At 40.7% G+C, this 14,269-nt stretch overlaps 1 protein-coding gene across 5 annotated transcripts in view; it reads right to left on the bottom strand.

Annotated features, from left to right (window-relative positions):
• Positions 1-14,269, bottom strand: part of LOC135505813 (gephyrin-like) — a 127,138-nt gene that overhangs the window by 85,755 nt on the left and 27,114 nt on the right. For all 5 annotated transcript variants that reach the window (XM_064924971.1, XM_064924967.1, XM_064924968.1 and 2 more), the window contains exon 2: positions 7,522-7,600. In XM_064924971.1, the coding sequence (XP_064781043.1) occupies positions 7,522-7,600 (79 nt within the window). The remainder of the gene's footprint in view (positions 1-7,521; positions 7,601-14,269) is intronic.

Raw genomic sequence — 14,269 nt, 5'->3', positions numbered from 1 at the left:
GTATGTATAAATACACCTGTACTGTATGTATAAAAACACCTGTACTGTATGTATAAAAACACATGTACTGTATGTATAAAAACACGTGTACTGTATGTATAAAAACACGTGTACTGTATGTATAAAAACATGTGTACTGTATGTATAAAAACACCTGTACTGTATGCATAAAAACACCTGTACTGTATGTATAAAACCACCTGTAGTGTATGTATAAAAACACCTGTACTGTATGTATAAAAACACCTGTACTGTACTGTATAAAAACACCTGTACTGTATGTATAAAAACACCTGTACTGTACTGTATAAAAACACCTGTACTGTATGTATAAAAACACCTGTACTGTACTGTATAAAACACCTGTATGTATAAAAACACATGTACTGTATGTATAAAACCACCTGTACTGTATGTATAAAAACACCTGTACTGTATGTATAAAAACATGTGTACTGTATGTATAAAACCACCTGTACTGTATGTATAAAAACACCTGTACTGTATGTATAAAAACATGTGTACTGTATGTATAAAACCACCTGTACTGTATGTATAAAAACACCTGTACTGTATGTATAAAAACACCTGTACTGTACTGTATAAAAACATCTGTACTGTACTGTATAAAAACATCTGTGCTGTATGTATAAAAACACCTGTACTGTATGTATAAAAGCACTTGTACTGTATGTATAAAAACACCTGTACTGTATGTATAAAAGCACCTGTACTGTATGTATAAAAACACCTGTACTGTACTGTATAAAAACATCTGTACTGTATGTATAAAAACACCTGTACTGTATGAATAAAAGCACCTGTACTGTATGTATAAAAACACGTGTACTGTATGTATAAAAACACGTGTACTGTATGTATAAAAACACGTGTACTGTATGTATAAAAACATATGTACTGTATGTATAAAAACACCTGTACTGTATGTATAAAAACACCTGTTCTGTATGTATAAAAACACCTGTACTGTATGTATAAAAACACCTGTACTGTATGTATAAAAACACCTGTACTGTACTGTATAAAAACACCTGTACTGTACTGTATAAAAACACCTGTACTGTATGTATAAAAACACCTGTACTGTACTGTATAAAAACACGTGTACTGTATGTATAAAAACATATGTACTGTATGTATAAAAACACCTGTACTGTATGTATAAAAACACCTGTACTGTATGTATAAAAACACCTGTACTGTATGTATAAAAACACCTGTACTGTATGTATAAAAACACCTGTACTGTACTGTATAAAAACACCTGTACTGTACTGTATAAAAACACCTGTACTGTATGTATAAAAACACCTGTACTGTATGTATAAAACACCTAAATAAAACCACCTGTACTGTATGTATAAAAACACCTGTACTGTATGTATAAAAACACCTGTACTGTATGGATAAAACACCTGTACTGTATGTATAAAAAACACCTGTACTGTACTGTATAAAAACACCTGTACTGTATGTATAAAAACACCTGTACTGTATGTATAAAAACACGTGTACTGTATGTATAAAAACACCTGTACTGTATGTATAAAAACACCTGTACTGTATGTATAAAAACACCTGTACTGTATGTATAAAAACACCTGTACTGTATGTATAAAAACACCTGTACTGTATGTATAAAAACACCTGTACTGTACTGTATAAAAACACCTGTAATGTACTGTATAAAAACACCTGTACTGTATGTATAAAAACACCTGTACTGTATGTATAAAAACACCTGTACTGTATGTATAAAAACACCTGTACTGTATGTATAAAAACACCTGTACTGTATGTATAAAAACACCTGTACTGTATGTATAAAAACACCTGTACTGTATGTATAAAAACACCTGTACTGTATGTATAAAAACACCTGTACTGTATGTATAAAAACACCTGTACTGTATGTATAAAAACACCTGTACTGTATGTATAAAAACACACCTGTACTGTATGTATAAAAACACCTGTACTGTATGTATAAAAACACCTGTACTGTATGTATAAAAACACCTGTACTGTATGTATAAAACACCTGTACTGTATGTATAAAAACACCTGTACTGTATGTATAAAAACACCTGTACTGTATGTATAAAAACACCTGTACTGTATGTATAAAAACACCTGTACTGTATGTATAAAAACACCTGTACTGTATGTATAAAAACACCTGTACTGTATGTATAAAAACACCTGTACTGTATGTATAAAACCATCCTGTACTATAAAACACCTGTACTGTATGTATAAAAACACCTGTACTGTATGTATAAAAACACCTGTACTGTATGTATAAAAACACCTGTACTGTATGTATAAAAACACCTGTACTGTATGTATAAAACCACCTGTACTGTATGTATAAAAACACCTGTACTGTATGTATAAAACCACCTGTACTGTATGTATAAAAACACCTGTACTGTATGTAAAAAACACCTGTACTGTATGTATAAAAACACCTGTACTGTATGTATAAAAACACCTGTACTGTACTGTATATAAAACACCTGTACTGTATGGATAAAACCACCTGTACTGTATGTATAAAAACACCTGTACTGTATGTATAAAAACACCTGTACTGTATGTATAAAAACACCTGTACTGTATGTATAAAAACACCTGTACTGTATGTATAAAAACACCTGTACTGTATGTATAAAAACACCTGTACTGTATGTATAAAAACACCTGTACTGTATGTATAAAAACACATGTACTGTATGTATAAAAACACATGTACTGTATGTATAAAAACACACTGTATGTATAAAAACACCTGTACTGTATGTATAAAAACACCTGTACTGTACTGCATAAAAACACCTGTACTGTATGTATAAAAACACCTGTACTGTATGTATAAAAACACCTGTACTGTACTGTATAAAAACACCTGTACTGTATGTATAAAAACACCTGTACTGTATGTATAAAAACACCTGTACTGTATGTATAAAACCTGTACACTGTATGTATAAAACCTGTACTGTATGTATAAAAACACCTGTACTGTATGTATAAAAACACCTGTACTGTATGTATAAAAACACCTGTACTGTATGTATAAAAACACCTGTACTGTATGTATAAAAACACCTGTACTGTATGTATAAAAACACCTGTACTGTATGTATAAAAACACCTGTACTGTATGTATAAAAACACCTGTACTGTATGTATAAAAACATAAAAACACATGTACTGTATGTATAAAAACACCTGTACTGTATGTATAAAAACACCTGTACTGTATGTATAAAAACACACACACGTGTACTGTATAAAAACATGTACTGTATGTATAAAAACACCTGTACTGTATGTATAAAAACACCTGTACTGTATGTATAAAAACACCTGTACTGTATGTATAAAAACACGTGTACTGTATGTATAAAAACACCTGTACTGTATGTATAAAAACACCTGTAATGTACTGTATAAAAACACCTGTACTGTATGTATAAAAACACCTGTACTGTATGTATAAAAACACCTGTACTGTATGTATAAAAACACCTGTACTGTATGTATAAAAACACCTGTATGTATAAAACTGTATAAAAACTGTATGTATAAAAACACCTGTACTGTATGTATAAAAACACCTGTACTGTATGTATAAAAACACCTGTACTGTATGTATAAAAACACCTGTACTGTATGTATAAAAACACCTGTACTGTATGTATAAAAACACCTGTACTGTATGTATAAAACCTGTACTGTACCACCTGTACTGTATGTATAAAACTGTATGTATAAAAACACCTGTACTGTATGTATAAAAACACCTGTACTGTATGTATAAAAACACCTGTACTGTATGTATAAAAACACCTGTACTGTATGTATAAAAACACCTGTACTGTATGTAAAAAACACCTGTACTGTATGTATAAAAACACCTGTACTGTATGTATAAAAACACCTGTACTGTATGTATAAAAACACCTGTACTGTATGTATAAAAACACCTGTACTGTACTGCATAAAAACACCTGTACTGTATGTATAAAACACCTGTACTGTATGTATAAAAACACCTGTACTGTAAAAAACACACTGTGTACTGTACTGTATGTATAAAAACACCTGTACTGTATGTATAAAAACACCTGTACTGTATGTATAAAAACACCTGTACTGTATGTATAAAAACACCTGTACTGTATGTATAAAAACACCTGTACTGTATAAAAACACCTGTACTGTATGTATAAAAACACCTGTACTGTATGTATAAAAACACCTGTACTGTATGTATAAAAACACCTGTACTGTATGTATAAAAACACCTGTACTGTATGTATAAAAACACCTGTACTGTATGTATAAAAACACCTGTACTGTATGTATAAAAACACCTGTACTGTATGTATAAAAACACCTGTACTGTATGTATAAAAACACCTGTACTGTATGTATAAAAACACCTGTACTGTATGTATAAAAACACCTGTACTGTATGTATAAAAACACCTGTACTGTATGTATAAAAACACCTGTACTGTATGTATAAAAACACCTGTACTGTATGTATAAAAACACCTGTACTGTATGTATAAAAACACCTGTACTGTATGTATAAAAACACATGTACTGTATGTATAAAAACACCTGTACTGTATGTATAAAAACACCTGTACTGTATGTATAAAAACACCTGTACTGTATGTAAAAACACCTGTACTGTAAAAAAACACCTGTACTGTATGTATAAAAACACCTGTATGTATAAAAACACCTGTACTGTATGTATAAAAACACCTGTACTGTATGTATAAAAACACCTGTACTGTATGTATAAAACCACCTGTACTGTATGTATAAAAACACCTGTACTGTATGTATAAAAACACCTGTACTGTATGTATAAAAACACCTGTACTGTATGTATAAAAACACTTGTACTGTATGTATAAAAACACCTGTACTGTATAAAAACACCTGTATAATAAAAACCTGTACTGTATGTATAAAAACACCTGTACTGTATGTATAAAACCACCTGTACTGTATGTATAAAAACACCTGTACTGTATGTATAAAAACACCTGTACTGTATGTATAAAAAACACCTGTACTGTACTGTATAAAAACACCTGTACTGTATGTATAAAAACACCTGTACTGTATGTATAAAAACACCTGTACTGTATGTATAAAAACACCTGTACTGTATGTATAAAAACACCTGTACTGTATGTATAAAAACACACCTGTACTGTATGTATAAAAACACCTGTACTGTATGTATAAAAACACCTGTACTGTATGTATAAAAACACCTGTACTGTATGTATAAAAACACCTGTACTGTATGTATAAAAACACCTGTACTGTATGTATAAAAACACCTGTACTGTATGTATAAAAACACCTGTACTGTATGTATAAAAACACCTGTACTGTATGTATAAAACACCTGTACTGTATGTATAAAAACACCTGTACTGTATGTATAAAAACACCTGTACTGTATGTATAAAAACACACTGTATGTATAAAAACACCTGTACTGTATGTATAAAAACACCTGTACTGTATGTATAAAAACACCTGTACTGTATGTATAAAAACACCTGTACTGTATGTATAAAAACACCTGTACTGTATGTATAAAAACACCTGTACTGTATGTATAAAAACACCTGTACTGTATGTATAAAACCACCTGTACTGTATGTATAAAAACACATGTACTGTATGTATAAAAACACCTGTACTGTACTGTATAAAAACACCTGTACTGTATGTATAAAAACACCTGTACTGTATGTATAAAAACACCTGTACTGTATGTATAAAAACACCTGTACTGTATGCATAAAAAACACCTGTACTGTATGTAAAAACACCTGTACTGTATGTATAAAAACACCTGTACTGTATGTATAAAAACACCTGTACTGTATGCATAAAAACACCTGTACTGTATGTATAAAAACACCTGTACTGTACTGTATGGATGTGCAACTATAGCTGATCTGTGTATGGACCCTAAAACATTTTGTATAAATATTAGTTCAGAAAGGTGGATTTAATTGTGGTACAATGTTAATCATTATTAACCAGTGGAAAATGACTGAAGAAAATGCGACTGTTACATGTCAAATTGCTATTATAGAAGGAAAGTCCTGCTTCAGTTCCAACTCCACATTGAACCACAGCCAGAGGATGGGAAGGTAACATTAAGGAAAAATGGTTGTTTTTTCTGTTCTCAATTGTTGCTCATATAGTAAGTACATATTTGTTGCTTGAGAAATATAGTGAAAGTTATTACTGTTGCCAGTACAGGCATTGTGAAAAACCCAAGGCTCGTAGTCAATGTGTTATCCATTGGTGGCTTCTGATGTGTGCGAGTGATGTAGTGATGTCCATTTCCCGAGGGGTTTTTATCTCTCCCTACCACTAGTTGCCTGTTGAGTGCCACTCCCCCCCTGAGGGACAACTGCCAGTATTGGGACAGAGCAGTCTAAATCAGCTACAGGGATCATATTACACCAGACATGGACACACACACACACACACACACACACACACACACACACACACACACACACACACACACACACACACACACACACACACACACACACACACACACACACACACACACACACACACACACACACACACACAGGCAAGCATGCATCCAGGAACACACACCCACCCCACCCTCCTCTCCACACACACGCTAATGAGTGTGTGACAGCCCGGTTGACAGTCTAGCTAGTTAGTGGCGCCAGCGCTGGCTCCATCAGTGTGTCCCAAGACAGCGTGACGTATGAGACATGACACAGGCTTCCACACATAGGCCTCCATATTACACCCTAAAGGACATGACAGACAGACAGGCGTTAGATTGGGCTGAGGGCTACAGCACAGGCCCTACGACATTAATACACTAACATACCCATGCTATTATAACATATAAGAGCAGACCAGGGATTCCATGGGGCAACACCAGTGTTTCAGGGTAGGAGTGCTGACCTGGAATCAGCTCCACCATCCATTTCATCTTATTCATTATGTTCGGGAAAAGGTTAAACTGATCCTAGATCAGCAGTCATGCTCTGAGATGCTTTAGGATTATGGCACCAGTGGTGCTAAGGTGTAAGACGGCCAACACGTGCTAGAACATATGGACATTTATGTGTGTGTCACTGTTAAGGATGATTAAGATGAAATGGATGGGGGAGCTGATTCCAGATCAGCACTCCTACTCTGAAACATTGGTGTTGCCCCATGGAGACCCTCAGCCCGGTCTAACGACCAGGCCGAGCAGCCAGTGTGTGTGTGTGTGTGTGTGTGTGTAAAAACACCTGTGTGTGTGTATGTGTGTATGTGTGTGTGTGTGTGTGTGTGTGTGTGTGTGTGTGTGTGTGTGTGCCTGCCTGCCTGCCTGTGTGCCTGCGTGTGTGTGTATGGTCCCTTTGTCTCATGTAGAATGTGCTGGAGGTTGAGAGTCGGAAAACTTACAGGGAGGGGTCGTGCACCAGATCTTTGAGGTTGATTCCACTGCGGTCCTCTGCCAGGTTCCTAAAACAGCTGTCACTCACTGGATGAAGAGAACAGGAGAGAGAGAGAGAACTCATCAGTTAAGTGGGCCAATATGTAGACATTACAAAAGCACCCCCCCCCCCTTTCCACACACACACACACACGCTAACACATCTGCAACTGCTGTGCCCCGTGACTGTTGAGCAGGTGTGAGCCACATGAGTCATCATTGTGGTCAGAGATAGAATGACAGCGAGAGAAAGAGACAGACAGACATCACTAAGAAAGAGACAAGGTGTTTCATGGTCTAAGTGATTACTGAGGACAGACAAGCTTATATAAGATACAAAAACCTCACTTTGCAAATAGGTAGACGTACAAAGCCACAATGCATCATCAGTGCACCCAACTAACCCCATAGCACAACGAAAGGGACATGGACGCCAGGAAATGGTTAAATGGTTTAACCACTGACAAAAAGAGAGGGAGATGGAGAAGTGAAGGGGGGGTGGGGGCTGACAAGGAGAGATCGAGGGGGATGGAGAGCAGGAGGGGGGGGAGAGAGAGGGAGACAAAAAGAAAGGGATGACAGAGAGGAGGAGGGTATGAGGAAAATGCAAGAACGGGGGGGGGGGTGAGGGAGAGGGAGGAGGGTGAGGAAAATGAGAGAGAGAGGGATGAGATGGAAGAGGGGGAGGTGAGGATAAAGGGATTGCTGTGGGGACAGAGGTAAACAGAGAGTGTAGGCCAGTGCTCTGGGCTCTGGAAAATACATTGGAGACTGCTGACATTTGCACAGAGAGAGAGAGAGAGAGAGAGAGAGAGAGAGAGAGAGAGAGAGAGAGAGAGGGAGAGAGCGAGAGAGAGAGAGAGGGAAATGGAGAGGGAGAGAGAGAGAGAGGGAGAGAGAGAGTGAGAGAGAGCGAGAGAGAGAGAGAGAGAGAGAGAGAGAGAGAGAGAGAGAGAGAGAGAGAGAGAGAGAGAGAGAGAGAAAGAGAGAGAGAGAGAGAGAGAGGGAGAGAGAGAGGGAACGGGCACGTGGAACACACACTACCCTGAATTAGAGGGACAATGCTGTGTGTGTGTGTGTGCGTGTGTGTGTGCACGTGTGTGTGTGTGTGTGTGTGTGTATGTGCGTGTATGTGTGCTTGTGTGTGTGTATGCGTGTGTGTGCATGTGTTTGTGTGGAAGGGGGAACTTCCTTTAAGACTGCAGTATTCCTTACACACACAACCACCCCTCCTCAGTCTTTCTCACCCAGCTACCCCTTGATCTAAAAATAGCTACTCCACTCTCCTACAAGAGGCAGCAACCATTCTGAACCAATCAACATGCTCTGTCAAAGGCATCAGCACCCATCACCCTTTTCTGTGTCTATCCGTGTGTGTTTGTGATAGGGGAACTCCTGACTAAAGGTAATGCAGCACGAGGCAGGTGTGCCCCTCCCTCAAGTGGGATAACTGGGGGAGTGAGAGAAAGGAGAGAGAGAAGGAGAATGAAATACAGTGTACGGGAGAAAGAAAGATAGAATACGAATGAGAAAGTGTAAGGGAGAAGGAGAATGAGATGAGCGAGAGACAGAGAGAGAGAGAGAGAGAGGGACAGAGACAGAGAGAGAGTGAGACAGAGAGCGATAGAGAGAGAGAGCGAGAGAAAGAGAGAGAGAGAGAGAGAGAGAGAGAGAGAGAGAGAGAGAGAGGGAGGGAGAGAGAGAGAGAGAGAGAGTGAGAGAGGAGGGAGGGAGAGAGAGAGAGAGAGAGAGAGCGAGAGAGGAGGGAGCGGGAGAGAGAGAGAGAGCGAGAGAGGCGGGAGGGAGAGAGATCTGGCTGCAGTTGAAACAGGCTTCAAAGGAATATTAATGTGATCCTGTGCAGGAGCTGGAAGGGAAGGAGGGAAGGAATGCAGATGGTCGGCCATGACGCTGTGGATTCCGCTCCGCACCTATTCCCAGGTAAGCTTGCAGCTCAGGAGCATGGGAGTGGCTGGCCATTTAGACTCCTCCCCCGGACACTATCCAGCTCCTCCCACCTAAGCCTACTGCAAGTCTGCTTCATTGCAGCTAAAAAATCACAACTTCGGATTTCCTTGTTCCAAATCTTCCAGTCTGTCCATCCTCAACCCCGGGAAGTGGGTGCTCACATTACACCATGATTCCCTAATTGATCCTGCACTGGAAGAAAATGTAAACAACGAGCTGCTTTACATTACATTACATTTAAGTCATTTGGCAGACTTTATTAGAGGGCACATTATTACGTGGAGAAACATCCAGAGAAACGTCCAGAAACATACAACAATACAATCTCTTTTCCATAAAACATGCTGGAATTTTCAAACTATTTTTTTTTTACTGGGAAGGCAGATAAAACTTTAAAAATCAAAAGTCATTACTTGTTGCATGTGAAAACACCGAATCCTACTCATTTCTCCACATGATTAATTACGGTACATCCCTTTTGTTCTGAACCCATTTCACCGTGGGCTTTGAAAGGGGGACCTGGCTCACGCCCGGGAGGCAGCCTGGTTCCAAAACCAATGCAATCAATTTTCACCTGCTGCAAAATAACACCTACCTGGTGACCGGATTCATCGAATCCCGTCCCTGTTTTGGTTTCACATGCTGAGTGCTCATTGGTTATTTGCAGTAGCCTTTGCCCAGTCACATTTTAGCACTGCTCAGCACTGCTCATACTACAAATTGCAGTTGCACAACCAACATTTCTGACATGTCAGAAACTGACAGGGACATCCGACAGGGGTCTGCAGAATGGAACAGCCATCATCGGTGCGTCCATGACCTGCTCAAACTACGCCAGTTCCCACGTACTGATCCGAGCCCAAGTTCAGAAGATTTCACTTCGATCATGAAAATTTGTTGGGGAAGGCAAAAAAACGTGACGAAGTCGGGCTGTGTTTACCCGGCATAAGGGCTACTTGGAGAAGATCATAGCCGTTTTAGACCGCCTCTAGCAAGGCCTGCAATGATTCTGGTCATATTCCCCATGACCCACAGACAGTCCTCTTCCCAACAAGTCAACGTCTTTTGCCCCACCTACCATCCCCATCCACAGTGTAACAGCGCTCACCGTTGCCCCTAGTGGCTGGTTTCCATGTCATCTCGCAACGTCCTCAGACATAGACGTACGCTGAGTACTGCCTTGTATCACAGGTGACCTGGCTGGTCTAGACTCGAGTTTGGGTCAATTCCATTTCATTCCTGTCAGTTGAATTGGACATGGAGTTTCTCCATAGATAAGCATGGCGAGCTGATCTGTCTGCATCTGCCTGTATCTCCCTGTATGTGTCTATCTGCTCATATCGCTATGTCTGTCTGCATCTGTCTCTATGTCCCTGTATATATGTGTGTATGTGTCTGTGTGTCTGTGTGTGTGTATCATATTGTATGTGTGAGTGTCTTTGTATCTATGTGTTTTACGTGCCTGTGTGTGTTTGAATGTCTGTCTGTGTGTGTTTGAATGTCTGTCTGTGTGTGTTTGAGTGAGTCTGTCTGTCTGTCTGTCTGTCTGTCTGTCTGTCTGTCTGTCTGTCTCTCTGTCTCTCTGTCTGTCTGTCTGTGTTTGTCTATGTCTGTGTGAGTGAGTGAGTGTGTATGTGTGTGTGTGTCTGTGTGTGTGTGTCTGTCTCTGTGTGTGTGTGCGCGTGTGTGTGTGTGAGTGTTTGTGTGTGTGTGTGTGTGTGTCTGTGTGTGTGTCTGTGTGTCTGTGTGAGTGAGTGAGTGAGTGAGTGTGTTTGTGTGAGTGTGTGTGTGTCTGTGTGAGTGTGTGAGTGAGTGAGTGAGTGTGTGAGTAGGTGTGTGTGGGTGAGTGTGTGAGTGTGTGTGTGTGTGAGTGAGTGAGTGAGTGTGAGTGTCTTCTAGACTAGCTAGAGTGCCTGTATCTCCCTAGGCTAGCAGTATGAGTGGGAGGAGAGCAGGAGACCGGTGCTTTAGAAGCATTATGCAGGGCGGAACGGCTCCACTGAGAACATTGAAGTCAGCATCCACATGGGATCCAGGTGTACACTCACTCTCTAAAGGGTTAATATGAGCCCCAACACATTTCAGAGAGATGGAGACAGAGTAGGAGAGAAAGGGTAAGAGACAGAAAAGAGATGGAATGACAACAAAAGAAAGATGACTAAGAGGAGACGAAGAGAGAAGAATATAATGAGAAAAGAGAAGAAGGGAAGAGATGAAGGGGGGAATGGTGATCGAGGAGTGAGAAAAAGAAAGAGATAACATTTATAGAAGAAAGGGAAAGAAGTGGAAAGACAAAAAGAGTAAAAGAGTAAAAGAGAAAAGAAAACCATAAGAGAAGAAAATATCTAATAAGAGAAGCCACTAGGGGAGATTAGAGAAGACATCGACCCAAGGCCATATGTGTGATAGGTGATTGGTGTGGCTGGTGTGTGTGTTGTGGGTGGTGTGTGTGGTTGGCTGGTGTGTGTGGGGTGGCTGGTGTGTGTGTGGTGTGGCTGGTGTGTGTGTGGTGTGGCTGGTGTGTGTGTGTGTGGTGTGGGTGGTGTGTGAGTATGGTGTGGCTGGTGTGTGTGGTGTGGCTGGTGTACATGTGATGTGGCTGGTGTGTGTGGTGTGGCTGGTGTGTATGTGGTGTGGCTGGTGTGTATGTGGTGTGGCTGGTGTGTGTGGTGTGGCTTGTGTGTGTGTGTGGTGTGTGGTGTGGCTGGTGTGTGTGGTGTGGCTGGTGTGTGTGTGGTGTGGCTGGTGTGTGTGTGGGTGGTGTGTGTGTATGGTATGGCTGGTGTGTGTGATGTGGCTGGTGTGTATCTGGTGTGGCTGGTGTGGCTGGTGTGCATGTGTTGTGGCTGGTGTGTGTGTGGTGTGGTTGGTGTGTGTGTGGTGTGGCTGGAGTGTATGTGGTGTGGCTGGTGTGGCTGGTGTGTATATGGTGTGGCTGGTGTGTATGTGGTGTGGCTGGTGTGGCTGGTGTGTATATGGTGTGGCTGGTGTGTGTGTGTGTGTGTGTCTGTGGTGTGGCTGGTGTGTGTGTGTGTGTGTGTGTGTGTGTGTGTGTGTGTGTGTGTGTGTGTGTGTGTGTGTGTGTGTGTGTGTGTGTGTGTGTGTGTGTGTGTGTGTGTGTGTGTGTGTGTGTGTGTGTGGCTGGTGTGTGTGTGGTGTGGCTGGTGTGTGTGTGTGTGTGTGTGTGTGGCTGGTGTGTGTGTGTGCATGTGGTGTGGCTGGTGTGTGTGTGTGGTGTGGCTGGTGTGTGTGTGTAGTGTGGCTGGTGTGTGTGTGTGGTGTGTGGGCCCAGTTAACAGGAAGGATTCATGGTGTGCTAGGATGTCCTAGCCAGTCAATCATTTCCAGGGCATAAAGCAGTCAGCTCTCATTATCTCCTAGGGATGCCACACTAATGGGGCTTCCCCTATACCACCAAGGAACTTTCATACACACACGCGCAAGAACAGACACGCACACATAGGCAAGAACACATATGCACGCTCATACACGCACACACGCGCAAGAACACACACACACGCAAGAACACACACACGCGCAAGAACACAAACACATGCGTGAACACCCTGGCTCATACGCATGCAAACACGTGCACACACACAAGTGCACACACACACACACACACACACACACACACACACACACACACACACACACACACACACACACACACACACACACACACACACTCTCTCTCTCTCTCTCTCTCTCTCTCTTCTTAGAAACATAACCATTTTGAAATATAACCATTTTGAGTTCCATGTCGAACTCTCTGTGGAAAGGGTTCTACATGCAACCAAAAGGGTTCTATGGGGATAGCTGAAGTACCCTTTTAGGTTCTAGATAGCCCCTTTAAAATATAGTGCACACACACACACACACACACACACACACACACGGATCACAACTTCAGCCACAAATCACCCCCGATCCAGAACTTGCTCACTCTAGCTACTGCTGATGTGTGCTTCACTCACTGAATAGGTCAGTTATTACCCTGCTATTTTACTTGGCTGGTTTTGCTGCTCTTAATACTTTTTTTTTGCATAGTAACCTACATGTTTCTCAATGGGTGTCACAAAGGGTAACAGTAAATTGAGTCCGTTTTTCATTTTTCTCAAATTGAAAATGAAGTTGGATAAAAAGATAATCAAACCAGGAAACGTTTTGGGAAATAACATCTTTTTCATCCAGTCCAAATCCTGGATGAAACATCTGGAATCTCCATCAACATCCTGAATGTGCAATAAAATCACATCAAACATATTATAATATTGTAAATGAATACGAATAGACATATCAAACATGTTTACCTTCCCATGATAAAATAATACCACAGCTAAACCCTGCTGTTGGCATATCCACTGTCTTCTGTACTCATCTGTTTCAGTGCCAATGCCCTTCCAGTGGTGGAACACACCAACATGAGGGTTTACCAACCACTGGAATCAAATGATATCTGCAGGTGGGAGGGCTCACACCTCCCTCAACCAATCAGTCTCCTCAGAAATGACATCACCTCCCTCCCTCCCTCCGTCTTATTGGCTTGCTCCGTGTCAAATGGAACCACTAGAGCCAGAGGCCTGGGATTAAATGGGTTTAATGATGAATCGAGGTGTGGATCCGCCCCTACTTTATCGAGGGGTGGGGATGACATTTTACTAGGGGTATTAAATGTTTCACAACTTCCTCCTAGGGTAGAGCAGGGAGGCAGTGGTGAGACAAATACCAGCAGCGGCGTCGTATCAT

This window comes from Oncorhynchus masou, chromosome 19, assembly GCF_036934945.1.
Source record: "Oncorhynchus masou masou isolate Uvic2021 chromosome 19, UVic_Omas_1.1, whole genome shotgun sequence".
Classification (NCBI taxonomy): domain Eukaryota; kingdom Metazoa; phylum Chordata; class Actinopteri; order Salmoniformes; family Salmonidae; genus Oncorhynchus; species Oncorhynchus masou.
The sequence above is the reverse complement of the archived record's forward strand: the minus strand, read 5'-3'. Positions and strand labels throughout refer to the sequence as shown.